The sequence below is a fragment of the Gymnoscopelus braueri genome, assembly GCF_963280865.1.
Source record: "Gymnoscopelus braueri genome assembly, chromosome: 11".
Classification (NCBI taxonomy): Eukaryota; Metazoa; Chordata; class Actinopteri; order Myctophiformes; family Myctophidae; genus Gymnoscopelus; species Gymnoscopelus braueri.
The window spans coordinates 4191526-4206968 of record NC_137613.1 but is presented as its reverse complement, the minus strand read 5'-3'; the positions used below and the strand labels follow the sequence as shown (position 1 = coordinate 4206968).

The window sequence follows — 15443 nt, the reverse complement described above, 5'->3', positions numbered from 1 at the left end:
GTTGGGCCATGTGTGTGCTTGTAGACCCTCAACATGCAATCATGTACACTCCTTGAGTGGTGCTTGTCAATTATTGTGGCAAGATGCATAAATATGCACGCGCACACACACACACACACACACACACACACACACACACACACACACACACACACACACACACACACACACACACACACACCAATGATGTTATATGTCATATAGTACATATTGCAAGAAAATCTTCATCTCCACAGAGAGAGGAAGAGGAGTGGTTGTGTTGTGACAGAGCAGGCGTCCAGGTGTTCAGTGTGTGAGGAGGTTCTGACAGATCCAGTCTCTACCAGCTGTGGACACTGGTTCTGCAGACAGTGCATCACCTCATACTGGGACCAGTCTGCTCCAACAGGACACTATGGCTGTCCCCAGTGTGGAAAGAGATCCAGAACCACACCTGGACTGAAGACACCCAGTCAAACCACACCTGGACAAAGTAAGACTGGACAGAATTTGCACTAATTAAAAAAGAATATGCTAAATTGCAGAAATCATAGTCAGACTAAATGTTAAAATTAGTGTCTGTATCAATATCTAAGTGCAAATAATGAAGCTAAATAGCTATCAACTATCAACTCTGGACAAAAACAACTTGTGTTACTTTTGGCTGTTTGTCTTAACAAATTGTGTTCCGTTAAGTTATAAATTAACCAGAATGTTTAAAACATACATTTTCTTCTCATTTCAGATGCCAGTCTGCAGGATGATTTGAACGATTATAAGATCAGTTTGAAGAGTCTTGATGAAGTGAAAGACCACATGACAGAAGAGTCTGGAACCTCCCTCACCAGCACCTACACAGAGCTCTACATCACAGAGGGAGAGAGTGAAGGGGTTAATAGCCAACATGAGGTGATACAGCTTGAGAGAGCTTCCAACATGAAGACCTTCCATGACACACCAATCAACTGCTGTGACATCTTTAAACCCCTCCGTGGCAGAAAGACACCCATCAGAAGAGTTCTGACCAAGGGCATCGCTGGCATTGGAAAAACATTCTCTGTGCGTAAGTTCACTCTGGACTGGGCAAAGGGTTTGGAAAATCAAGATATAAATCTCCTGGTTCCCTTTTCATTTCGGGAGCTGAACTTGGTCAGAGATGAGCAGTACAGTCTTCTCACACTGATCCATGATTTCCACCCAACATTAAAGAAGGTCACAGCAGAGCAGCTCGCTGTCTGGAAAGTTGGCTTCATCTTTGATGGTCTAGATGAAAGCAGGTTTCCATTGTACTTCCAAAACAATTACATTGTTTCTGATGTCACAGTGACATCATCAGTGGACGTACTGTTGACAAACTTAATCAAGGGGAATCTGCTCCCCTCAGCCCTCCTCTGGATAACCACCAGACCTGCAGCAGCCAATCAGATCCCTCCTGCATGTGTTGACATGGTGACAGAAGTACGAGGGTTCACAGACCCCCAGAAGGAGGAGTACTTTAGGAAAAGAGTCGGTGAAGAGAAGCTGGTCGACAGAATCCTCTCACACTTGAAGACATCAAGGACCCTCCACATCATGTGTCACATCCCACTCTTCTGTTGGATCATTGCTACCGTTCTGCTGGACATGTTGAGGACACACACGATAGGACAGCTGCCCAAGACCCTGACTGAGATGTGCTGCCACTTCCTGTTGGTTCAGACAAAGAGAAAGAAGCAGAAGTATGAGACTCATGATGTGAAAAAGAAAGAAAAAGAAAAGGGGAATCAACAGCAGCTCATGGAGACTGACAGGGATGTTATTCTGAAGCTGGGAAGGCTGGCATTTGAACACTTAAAGATAGGTAGCATCATATTCTACCAAGGAGACCTGGAAAGGTGTGGTCTTGATGTGAAAGAAGCCTCGCTGTACTCAGGAGTGTGCACAAAGATCTTCAAAAGAGAGAGTGTGCTGTTCCAGAAAACGGTCTACAGCTTTGTTCATCTGAGCATCCAGGAGTTTCTGGCTGCAGTCTACCTGTTCCACTGTTTCACAAAAAAGACTAACATGACGGTACTGAAGACATTTCTTCAAGTTGAATATGACAGTTCCCTGGATGACTTCCTGAACAAAGCCACCACAAGAGCCCTGGACAGTCAAAATGGCCACTTAGACCTCTTTGTCCGATTCCTTCATGGCCTCTCTCTGGAGTCCAACCAGAGTCTGTTAGGAGGCCTACTCGGTCAGACAGAGAACAGCACAGTGAGCATCCAGAGAGCCATCAACAACCTGAAGGAGTTGAAAAACGACGCCTCTCCTGACAGATGTATCAACATCTTCCACTGTTTGATGGAGATGAATGACCACTCAGTACATCAGGAGATCCAACAGTACCTGAAGTCAGAGAACAGAACAGAGAAACTGTCTGAAACCCAGTGTTCAGCTCTGGCCTTGATGCTGCAGACGTCAGAGGAGGTTCTGGAAGAGTTGGACCTGGACAAATACAACACATCAGAGGGGGGGCGAAGGAGACTGATCCCAGCTGTGAGGAACTGCAGAAAGGCTCGGTTAGTAGTCAAATGAATAGAAACATCCTAGAGTCAATCTGACATTACAGTTAACACTATAATTAGAAATGAAGGTTGACATAAAAGTTCCAATAATACTCTGTGTGTCTCAAATAGTGACTAGTAGTCCAGGCAATCTAGCCCATTTTAGACCCAAAAGTCAGACTAATTGTAAGAGAATTTTTTTCAACAGATATGATTTCTATGAGGTGTCTAGAACAACATACTACAAGTCCTAAGAAATCCTAGATGCGGAAATATGTTTAATTCTCATCAATTCAAGATGTGTGCTAATACCTCGAGAAAACTAAACACCCTAATGGGCTTTTTTTTTTCTTTTGTCCTATCACAATGAAACTTTCCACAGTGAATCTTAACATGAAAACTAAACATTTTTTGTACTACAAGTTTCTCTGAAACTTAATTTGAATATGCAAATTAGCTTAATATATATTGAATATGCCTACATTTGCATATCACGAACAAAATGTATTATATTTACATTGTTGTTTGTTAATGATATCAAACACACTGATCAGACTTTCATGAACCATTTCATCGAAATATTGTGACTTCATAGAATGACAAAAACACCATTCATATGTATGACAAATGCATAAATCCGTCAAATCTTCCTCCAACCATACTGCTAACGGTTGATGGCAATGCTGCTTTTGGACTGGCCTCTAACCTGAAACCTGCCCGGCTTGACTAGAATGTCAGAGGAAAAGGTCGGAAAAGGAATCATCGTTGCAGCAGGTGAAAAGGCTCTAGTCTCACTGTATGGGGGTGACTGAAGATGAATCGCTGGATATGCTGAGACACAGGCGATTCTGTGAGAAAGTATCGAAGAGCACATCTCCAGTGGAACCTCAAACTCTTCCACCAACATCATCAGCTGTGAAGTTCCACAGTCTCTGTGTGTTCTACCAGATCCATGAATGGAAAAGAACAAGTGAAAGCATGAGTCCAGAAGACTGGGGATGGCATGTTATAGGTGGTAGATTCATGCCAATAATGACTGATCAGCCTGCAGGACCACCAGAATTACTTAATGTGGTCTGCTGTAGCTGACAGTTGATCTAGATGCAAGAGTCACTGCTTGGTCAGCTTTCCTGAAGGTGAATTCTTCCACTGATTTCCCTATCAATGACTTCTCAACATTCACTCCCTGCTCGGCTGTCATACCATTAGCAATGTTGTGCAGGGAATGGTTCTCAGTGAAAAGATCTCACTCTTTCAGATAGGTGAGAAGGGCAAGCGTGTCACCGACATCTCTTGTCTGCCTGGCCTTGGACAGGTCTTTATGTTGGTCGCTGGTCTCATATGAGAGCCTGCAGGACCACCAGAATTACTTAATGTGGTCTGCTGTAGCTGCAAGAAAGACTGCAGCACGAAGAGATGCACATGCAAAAAACATGAACTCCCTTGCACTGCCATATGCGGAGAATGTCGTGGTACTAGCTGTACAAATTCCCAGTTGCCTGATTTTTCTGATGACTAGAATCATACAAAAGGAGTTGAGGATCACGTTTGAACAATAAAATAAACAAAAAACACAAAAAAAAATACGAAAAAAACAAAAAACAGAAAAAGAACTGCCCCTGTTGTTGCTACCTTGTCGTGGTGGGGAAGCTTGTGTGCCTCTGTGACCCTGAGGACTATACCGGTGGGGGTTATACCCCCGGCAGGTACAACCAAGCCAGGTTAGAGGCCAGTCCAAAAGCAGCATTGCCATCAACCGTTAGCAGTAGGATGGTTTGAGGAAGATTTGACGGATTTATGCATTTGTCATACATATGAATGGTGTTTTTGATGTTATTCTATGAAGTCACAATATTTCGATGAAATGGTTCATGAAAGTCTGATCAGTGTGTTTGATATCATTAACAAACAACAATGCAAATATAATACATTTTGGGGAAAAGTAATTTTCGTTATATGCACATTTGGGCATATTCAATATATATTAAGCTAATTTGCATATTCAAATTAAGTTTCAGAGAAACTTGTAATACAAAAAAGTTTAGTTTTCATGTTAAGATTCATTGTGGAAAGTTTCATTGTGATAGGACAAAAGAAAAAAAAAAGACCATTAGGGTGTTTAGTTTTCTTGAGGTATTAGCACACATCTTGAATTGATGAGAATTAAACATATTTCCGCATCTAGGATTTCTTAGGACTTTTAGTATGTTGTTCTAGACACCTCATAGAAATGATATCTGTTGAAAAAAATTCTCTTACAATTAGTCTGTCTGGAAATGCTACTTTGCCTGGACTATAGTGGTATTGTGTGTATGTGCAAATAAAGGCCAGACCACAATAAAGCAGGGTAAAACAAAACTAAGAGTCTAAAATCCCTGCTGTTTACCCCCACCAGACCAGTGGTTTAAACCCACTGACATTGCCATCCTCTCAGTAGTGGAACTTAAAAAAGACAAGATAATTGTTATTTTCAAAGGGCCTCATTCACACAGCTCTTCACATTTCTGCTATAATCTTTATTGTAGGTTTGCTTGTAAACAAAGAGCCACGTGTGATTCATGAAAGGCTGTGTAAAGCCTTGATTTGTGTCTCAGGTGTATCAGATGATGATTCCACCAAATCAAATGTGTGTTCATCATCTGCATTGTTCCACGTCCCTTTAACACCATAAAAGATAACCGAAATACCCAACATTAAACCCACTTCACCGTGGTGAAAGCACTCTGTAGTACAAGTTCAAAGGCACCACTTGTCAAAAAGAAAAGATCTACAAGCTTACAATGCTTTGCATGTATGTTTAATGATATGATGTTTTTGTTCCAAAGTGTTGGACCTGACGGCTGAATGAAATTGCCATTACCAATGCTAAAAAACTCAAATCTCGAAGAATTCAAGGTTTAGTTGATAGGGATTTTTTTTTTTTTGGGGTGAAATATTCCTTTAATGGAAAACAAAACTATATTAGTATACTCAGCATACTGTAGGTGAAGTGCACACATGTAACATGAAGGTAACCAACATTGATTTGACTCATCAAATCGCCAACAGACGACCCCAACCTTAGTACACACAGAACAACAGGAGAACTCAAGTCCTCAAACTATTCATATGTGTCCTCTTTATGAGTTATTCTACCATGAAAACAGACCATACCATGTGAGAAATGGACCATACCATTAGTGAAGGGGTGTACAGAGGATGGCTTTTTAAACAGTGAGCTTGGTTACTCAGATGACTTACATTACATTAACTTCCACCTGTTGTTTACTTCCCTGTTCTCTGATCATACTTAAACTGTGTATGTCTGTATAACTAGATACAGTAGGAAATCTCTTAGTTAACTTCCATGACAGTGAACAAGGTGTAATTTGTTTTGATAGTCTCTTATTTAATCTGTATTTACAGACTTGTTGGCTGTAACCTCCGCCAGACAGACATTGAAGTTGTGGCTTCAGCTCTCAGCTCTAATCCTTCACATTTGAGAGAATTGGACCTCAGCGAAAACGACCTGCAGGAATCAGGACTACTGCTCTCTGCTGGACTGAAGAGTGTGCACTGTAGTCTGGAAATTCTAAGGTAAGATACATTTACCCGATCTTGATCAATTCTGTGTTATTAGGTACTGTATTATGTGAATATATTATGAATGTCGTGGTGAGAATGTATTAATAAGATTGATATCATGGGAACCCAAGCCTACCTCATGTCCTGCCATGCTGAGATACAAAATTACACTATCGTTGTTGGATGTATTTTGTCAGATCTTCATCATCTTCTAGTTTTGATTATTTATATTGATATTAATGGGTGCAAGCGTTCATTTCAGTAATAGGGATTTCACTAGATGACCCTTAAAAAGTTGTGCAGGTAGAAAGGTGACCTAGATTTCCTCCCTATGAGCATGTGGTATTTTTCTCCTTCCTATGAAACATCTTTCTGAACTCTGTAGATCTGAATTCCTAATATTGTGATGGAGAAAACATTTGGGGTTGATGAACTTCTCATTCATATAGTTTATTATTTGGTCTCTAAAGTTTAAAAAGGATCAAATAACTGACAAATACCTACAGTATGAGGCACAGAGAGCAGGAACATCCTCAAACATTAGGATAGACTTGTTCATTTGTAGCAATTTTCAAATTATCTTGCAATGAGTGTTTGATGGTAGTAACAGCCTTGTATTAAAATATGCAAATGCATTAACAATAGTGGGACAAGTGAGCTGAACTTAAGAATCTGTCTTTATTTTCTTTCTTGTTTTATTGTATTCTTGTTGTATTTGTTTTCTTTGTCTTTTTTTTCCTTTCCACCTCTTGGGTCATTAGTCCAAAACCCTGACAGTCCATCACGGTCAAGTCCAGGTTCTCAATCCAGGAATAATGTATATTGTAACGTGTTTTATTTATTCTTTCTTTTTCATATTTTTTTTATCTGGTGTTTCATTCTTCATTCAGACTGGCTCACTGCGGCTTGACAGAGAGATGCTGTGAAGTTCTGGCCTCAGCTGTAAACTCTCATCCCTCCCTAAGAGAGTTGGACCTGAGCCTCAACATGGTGAATGATTCAGTTCTGGAGAACTGCATGTGAGTAGACTTGGACTGTCTCCATGTTGGATAGTACAGTGAATGTACAGTGTTTCCCTCATGTGTCTCTTTACTGTGTATTCACTCTGACACAAAGTCATAAATAGATGCAAATATGTACCGTATGTATATTTAGATAATACTTTAACCAACAAACAAATAAGGTTATATATATACAGATCCTTTTCAAAAAGTAAATTTTCTTCCGTAATATAATTCAAAAAGTGAAACTTTCATATATTCTAGATTCATTGCGCATAAAAAAAAGGATATATTATACAGAAATGTGGACCATCTGATGTTAATTTATGCACTCTGCATAGTCCTCTAAAATCTCCTGGTAGATGCTGTGTTGACTCCAGTGTGAAGTTTTCACTGTCAGTGATGATGTTGGATGTCATCATGTCATCTGGTGTTGGTCCACTGTGTTGTATCAAGTCCAGAGTCAACACAGCATCTATCAGTAGATTAAAGCACTTTGTACCAGGCAGGACACTAGGTAAACAATGAACCTAGCATCTGTCTAAACAACATGATATCTAAATAACATTCTGTACATTTGTGGTTGAGAAATAACAAGACATATCAAAGATATATCTGCATATTAAACTTGCATTAAGAACAAGGTATATCTGCATAGTAAACTTGCTTTAAGAACAAGATATATCTGCATTGTAAACTTGCATTAAGAACAAGATATATCTGCATAGTAAACTTGCATTAAGAACAAGATATATCTGCATAGTAAACTTGCATTAAGAAGGGATAAAGGAGAGTGGAGTGCTAGGGGTTAAGGTGGAGTCTGAGGAGGTGATGAGATCCAAACTGGGCAGCAGTGAGTATGTCTGGATGGGCTGCAGGGCCAAGATAATGATAGGAGAAACACTGTAGTGTCAGGTAGTGGAGACGTTGTGTTAGACATTGATGCATTGTTGTTCTATTTCCTACAGAGTGATACATGGAGGAGAAGATTGGCTTAATCCTAGAAAATGTGAGTATCTGTCTGTCTGTGTCAATATCACACATTAACATTGTATACACTGTTTTACAGTGGTGTAAAGTAACTAAGTACATTTACTCAAGTACTGTCCTTAAGTAAACTTTTGAGGACATTTTACTTTACTGGAGCATTTCCCATTTTCAATACTTTTACTTCTACTCCATTACATCTCAGAGGCAAATATTGTGCTTTTACTCCACTACAATTATTTGACAGCTTTAGTTACTTTGCAGATTTAGATTATTATGACAACACATGCAGGAACCACTTCAGCCCTATATATATTTCAGCCATTTGAAAATAATAATGAGTACTTTTACTTTTGTTAATTTAAGTATATTTTGATGTTTATACTTATGTACTTTTACTCAAGTACATTTTGATTACCGGACTTTTACTTGCAACAGAGTATTTCTACACTGCAGTATTGATACTTTTACTTAAGTACAAAATGTGAGTACTTTTTCCACCACTGCTGTTTTATAGTCAGTTGGCCCCTCCCCAGATACTGTCCTGAAAACTCTTCAGTAGAGCTTCCAGGGAATTCAGGAGGTTTCTCTGCTCTTGGCCCGGTCCTTAACCCATTAAGACCTGGAAAGCCTATACGTTGTTATACCTTTAAAACCAGGAAAGAATCTGTGTCATTTTAGATGTTTCTATGTATATAGCAACATGAATCCTTTTATTTATTTTGAATAAAACATTTATGTTTTTCAGAAAACTAAGGTCATGTAGGTTGACAGAAACAATGGGCCTCATTCACTAACCTGGTCATAAATAAGGTGTATATCCTGGTCATAAATAAGGTGTATATCCTGGTCATAAATAAGGTGTATATCCTGGTCATAAATAAGGTGTATATCCTGGTCCTAAATAACATATGTATATTGGGATAAGTCAATTCTGATGTGTGATTCATGAAAGACGGTGCAGAGCTGTGATTTGTGCGTATCACAGGTGTATCTCATTTGTGTTCTAAAGTCACTAGTGTGCTCCCATGTAGATCCTTTGTATTGTTCCACGCCCTGTTTAACACCATAAAAGGCAACCAGAAATAACCCACGTGAAGAAAAAAAACAGATCTGCAAAATTACAACGCGTCAAGTCACACCGCATTGACAACTTCAACTTGTACATCTGTTCTGTCTGGAAGTGAGTCCCTCGATCGCACGATGGATCAGCTGAACGTTAATAAAGTAATGCTCTCATAATGAGAATAAGAAGTTATAAAGTTTAACCCCACCACCAAATAATAGGTTATTAAAACGTGAGAATGGTGAATGGATATTATGGACACAGCTAGATTTCATCCATACTGTATCCTCATCAGATGATAAGACATAATATGATGTGATGTGGTCAATATTATAAATTAATAGCGCAACATGTTGTCATGAAAGTCCAATATGTGAAGCTGTGGCCACATTTGCAGAAACGGAAAACACGCAGAGGGACCTAATAATTCAGCTCTAAATGTGTCAACTGAAAAGAAATACAAATCGGTTGAATTTGCATCATGTCTACCATATGCATACAAGCAATAGATCGTTTGGCATATTATTTTTATGTGTTGACACATTTTGGGCACATAAAAACATTATTTGAGGTTTGGCACTATTGTCATAGATTTTTCATGAAGAATAAGGCATTCTAATAACATATATGAAAGGTTTGAGGCTTGGCCTAAGTCTGTTCCTGAGCAGACGTGAGTTTGAGTGTCCGCCCACATTCACGGTAAAAACAAGATTGAATACTGAACGTGGGAAGTCACGTATATGCACATAAGTCTATATGCACATAAGTCTATATGCACATAAGTCTATATGCACATAAGTCTATATGCACATAAGTACAAAATATGTGAGGACCTGAGCTTAGTGAATGAAACCCAATGCCTCACAACTCCTCACAACGCCTCACATTGTGACACATTGTGTGCTTGTAGATCGGCAATATTTAAAATAAAGCCGATCTACAAGCTCACGTGTCACATTGAGACAGGTTGTGAGCTTGTAGTTCAGCTATATTTGAAACAAAATGTGCAGATCTAAAAACTCAGAACGAGTCACATTGAGACAGGTTGTGAGCTTGTAGATCAGCTGTATTTCAAACATAAAAAGAGCTAATCTACGAACTCACAATACATTGCATCATGACCAGGGTTTCCGCAAGACAATATTTGGGCCGGCCACCTTGACCAACAGGATTATATTCTACCGGCCAAAGAATGAAGTGGGCTAGTAATATCTATCTACTCTATTATGCAGAGGTCTCGCAGAGGTCTCCAAAGAATACGTTAATCGGCCATATTATAATTAACATCACATGCGTGTTTGCAGATATGCACCCAACTGATAGTTACACCTCGTTACGTTAGTGCTGAGCTTCTTTCCACTTTATTACAGACACAATCTGTTTCTGTTTTTATAGTTAACTAAATAATATCTACTCTATCATGCAGAGGAGTCCCTTTCCAAAAAAATAACTGAATAAAGTGGGCGTTAGCGCGACTACGTCACACAGTATAAACACATTAATATATGTTTTTGGCCCTGCATCTTATTCAACCTTAATATGTTAATGTTAATTATGTCATCATGAATGATGGTACAAGGAAGGTTCATTACTTGCCTGCAATGTATGTGTGTCACCAACTTTCACCACTTTATCCATTGCAGACAGACAGACATAAAATAGTCTAATAACAGCATTTTCCCAATCGGCCACGGTGGCCTGTGATCTTTATAATTAACAACCAATTAAATATTACATTTAATTGGTAAATACCGGCTAACGGAAACCCTGATCATGACGTGTGGTGAGCTTCTAGATAGACTATTACAAATAATTAGAAATTGCTGATCACAACTTGTCGCATTGTGACAGGTTGTGAGCCGATCTACAAGCTCACATCATGTTGCGTTTTGAGCCTTTACATCGGCTATATTACAAGAAATAGCAGATCTACAAGCTTTCAAAGCCTCGCATTATGATGCGCCATGAGTTTTGGCTATATTTCAAAAACAGCCGATCTACAAGCTCACACCATGTTGCAATGTGACAGGTAGTGAGTTATTTCAAACATCAACAAGTAGAAGATCACGCTCATCCAAACTAATTTAAAAAGCCAGATGCAGAGCAGAACTCTGCACTGGAATAATTATGATCCATAAGTTAAATGGTTTATTACCATCATGAATGTGATGTTTAAAGCCTGCTGGATCTTCCTCAGACCTCAATATATATAACAAAACAAAGATAGCCGATCTACAAGCTCACAAGGATCACATTGTGACACGTTGTGAGCTTGTAGTTTGGTTTTGTTTTAAACTCAAAAGTAGAAGATCTACAAACTCATGAGTTACATTGTGACAGGTTGTGAGCTTGTAGATCAGCTGTATTTCAAACATAAACTCACAATATGTTGTTTAACGTGTGATGAACTTTTATATGGACTTTTACTTTTTCTAAAACAATGGATCTACAAGCTCACAACTGGTCACATTGTGACAGGTTGTGAGCTTGCAGATTGGATTGTAGATTATCAATAATTAATATAAATAAAAATAGCTGATCTACAAGCTCACCATAAGTCACATCATGATGTGTTGTGAGCTTTTAGATCGGCTATATTAGAAAATAGGGTAAAATAGCCGATCTACAAGCTCAAAATGGGTTACATTTTGACAGGTTCTGAATTTGTATTTCGGCTATATTTGAAAAATACCACAAGCACACAACCTGTCACATTATAACGCGTTGTGAGCTTGAAGATGATTAATAGTTAAAAAATAGCTAATCTACAAACTCACAACACCTCATATTGTGTAATTTTTAATTAATTAATTAAATTGCCGATATGCAATCGTTGTGAGCTTGTAGATCGGCTATTTTTCTAATACAAAACTATCCGATCTATCAATTTACAACGAGTTGCATTGTGACAGATTGTGAGCTTGTAGATCGGCTTGTAGATGTAAATACTGCAGTACAGAAAAACTGTACAGTACAGAAACTGTACAGAAAAACATAATACATAGGAGATCTACAAGCTCACAACGCCTTGCATCGTGACACGTTGTGAGCTTGTAAATCAGCTTGTAATTCCTCCATATTTCAAAAATAACAAAAATAGCCGATCTACAAGTTAGCAACGCTTCACACCATGGTGTGAGGTGTTGCTAACTTATAGATGCTGAATGTTTTCTATGTAACACAGTGGTTTTCAAACTGGGACCCAGGGGGGTCCCCAAATTATTGTGGGGGGTCCCCAGATGATTATCTTAATGTGTAACATTGTTTTCTCACTCAACAGTAAACTAACCAACATACAGTATAAGTGTATACAGGGTATCTGCACATTTATAATGTTACAATTTAAGGACTTTTAAGACCTTTTTGATACCAAATTGGCCAAATTGTCAAATATTACGCAAAAAAGAGGCAAATATTGTGAAAATAGCCGATCTACAAAATAGCCGATCTATAAGTGGTAGATCGGCTATATACTATAAAATATATCTACAAGCTCACAACGCCTTGTAGATCGGCTATTTTCACGATATTTATATGTGGAACCGAGTCAAACTAAAAGTAATGCCTCAACTCCTACAACTACCCCACCCTGACAAGTGCTTGTCAGAGTGGGGGGTCCCCAGTTCAAATATGATTATTTTGGGGGGTCCCCAGTTCAAATATGATTATTTTGGGGGGTCCCCAGTTCAAGTATGATTCTTTCGGGGGGTCCCCAGTTCAAATATGATTATTTTGGGGGGTCCCCAGTTCAAATATGATTATTTAGGGGCGTTGCAGCCTTAAAAGTTTAGGAACCTTTGATGTAACAGATGTGTGTATTTTCAGTGGTGTAAAGTAACTAAGTACATTTACTCAAGTACTGTACTTAAATAGCATTTTGAGATATATTTACTTTACTGGAGTATTTCCTATTTTCAGTACTTTTATTTCTACTCATCTACATTTCAAAGGCATATTGTACTTTTACTCCACTACAATTATTTGAAAACTTAAGTTACTACAGTAGTTACTTGGAGGATTTTGATTATTCTTACAAAACATACATTAACTACATTAACAGCCCTATATACATTTCGGCCATTGGAAAATAGTCGATCTACAAGCTCACAATGCGTCTCCATGCAACGCATTGTGAGCTTGTAAATCTGCTTTTCAAAAGATTTTTATACAATTTATACATTTGAAAACTATACATTGCAGTATTGATACTTTTACTCAAGTAAAACATGTGAGTACTTTTCCACATTGATGTCATTTCACATAAACTTAATGTAAACATTTTCTCACAGAAAGTCACTTCTCACCTGGAGGCTTTAAGACATTCTGACTCACATTTTACTGTGTTGTCGTCGGGCAGAAACCTTGTAACTCTGACACGTTGTGAGCTTGTAGATCGGCTATTTTCACTATTTCAAAATATTTTTAAAATTATATTAAAGGGATAGATAGTAGACTTTTTTCTATGGATTACACCCCCCATGGAGACTTGAATTCATGGAGATGTTTTTATTTTTTGTCTCATTCCTAAGACAATAATTTGATGACCGGTGGTGTCTTCGGTTTCCAGCCGACAGAGACGATACATTTTTGTGTGTGTGTGTGTGTGTGTGTGTGTGTGTGTGTGTGTGTGTGTGTGTGTGTGTGTGTGTGTGTGTGTGTGTGTGTGTGTGTGTGTGTGTGTGTGTGTGTGTGTGTGTGTGTGTGTGTGTGTGTGTGTGTGTGTGTGTGTGTGTGTCAGTGAATGATGTATGTAATGTTTACTGTGTTGTTTTTCTCATCAGATTTCCATCCTCTCACACTGGACACAAACACAGCACACAGAGTCCTCTCTCTGTCTGAGAACAACAGAAAGGTGACACGGGGACAGGATCAATCATATCCTGAACATCCTGACAGGTTTGATAGATGGGCTCAGGTTCTGTGTACAGAGGGTCTGACTGGACGCTGTTACTGGGAGGTAGAGTGGAGTGAATGGGTTTCTATAGCAGTGACTTACAGAGGGATCAGCAGGAAAGGAAGTGGTGATGACCGTATGCTTGGAAACAATGACAAGTCCTGGAGTCTGGACTGTAGAGATGATGGTCATCGTAACAGTTACACTGTCAGGCCCAATAGTAAGCAGACGGTCCTCCCTGTCAGTCCGTCTGGCTCCAAGAGAGTAGCAGTGTATCTGGACTGGCCTGCTGGGACTCTGTCCTTCTATAAAGGGTCCTCTGACTCACTGACACACCTGTACACCTTCCAGAACACATTCTCTGAACCTCTCTATGCTGGGTTCTGGGTCTGGTCCTCCTCCTCCTCAGTGTGTCTGTGTGAGCAGAGATAGAGTCTCTATGTGAGGATGACATCAGGTCACCATGGTTACTCAACATGTGTGAGTGAGTGCAGGTTGTCATGGTTACCACTGTTGCCAGGATACTTTGAGACTAGCTGAGTCTGACGTCATGGACTCCATATTTGGGCATGAGTGACTCATCATGACATCACGGTGACATCATCATGATGATGTAATAAGCAGCACAGTGACAGTCACACATTAAAGCTCCCGTAGAGTTTTTACCTTTGACCCCTGACCCATAAGACAAGAAGCTCGCAACACATTAGATTATGACACACTGTGAGCTTGTAGATCTGCTATTTTCCAATACCAAAGTAATACACGGTTAAAGTGGTTACACTGAGGTTGATGCTATTAATGTATATTTAATCATTTAGCTTAGGACCCCCTGGAACCCCCTCAAGGACCCCCTGGGACCCCCTGGAACCCCCTCAAGGACCCCGGGGGCCCCTGGACCCTACTTTGAGAACCAGTGGTCTCAAAAGCAGTTTAAACACGTTAACCCCCTTTATACATTGGCTATTTGAAAATAGCAGATCTACAAGCTCACAACGCGTTGTGAGCTTGTAGATCTGCTATTTAAAAAAGAAAAACATTGGATTTTTTATATAGTATGTACTGGCCTCATTGATTTCCTCATCAGTTATCCAGCAAGCTAAACACGTCCATAAATAATTCTCAGGACCCTTTACTCATGGAGCAGTGTGAAATTGTAAAATACACAGAGTACAATAACAGTGGTAAGTATAATTTCCATAACATCATAACTACAGCATTACATAAGCATAGATATAGGTATGTAGGCAAGGTAAGTATTACATCAATACAAAGCAACGTCTATTGTGAATACAAACCAACCAAAACTGCTGTGGTGTCAAATGACTGAACACTATCCCAGAAATATAAATGCACAAACATAACAAAGGCAGATGCGTTATAATGAGGATTAAAGCTTGTGTCCTTGCAATACATGGCAACAT

At 39.2% G+C, this 15443-nt stretch overlaps 2 protein-coding genes across 3 annotated transcripts in view; both read left to right on the top strand.

Annotated features, from left to right (window-relative positions):
- LOC308095002 (NACHT, LRR and PYD domains-containing protein 3-like) overlaps window positions 1-14811 on the top strand; it is a 272045-nt gene extending 257234 nt beyond the window's left edge. The window contains exons 10-15 of one of the 2 annotated variants that reach the window (XM_080441872.1): window positions 237-472; window positions 725-2522; window positions 5913-6083; window positions 6962-7090; window positions 8041-8081; window positions 13907-14811. In XM_080441872.1, the coding sequence (XP_080297998.1) occupies window positions 237-472; window positions 725-2522; window positions 5913-6083; window positions 6962-7090; window positions 8041-8081; window positions 13907-14451 (2920 nt within the window). In that variant the 3' untranslated portion in view covers window positions 14452-14811. The remainder of the gene's footprint in view (window positions 1-236; window positions 473-724; window positions 2523-5912; window positions 6084-6961; window positions 7091-8040; window positions 8082-13906) is intronic. The other variant, XM_080441871.1, reaches the window with a different exon arrangement.
- LOC308094995 (uncharacterized protein) overlaps window positions 1-15443 on the top strand; it is a 793896-nt gene that overhangs the window by 538471 nt on the left and 239982 nt on the right. The window lies entirely within an intron of this gene.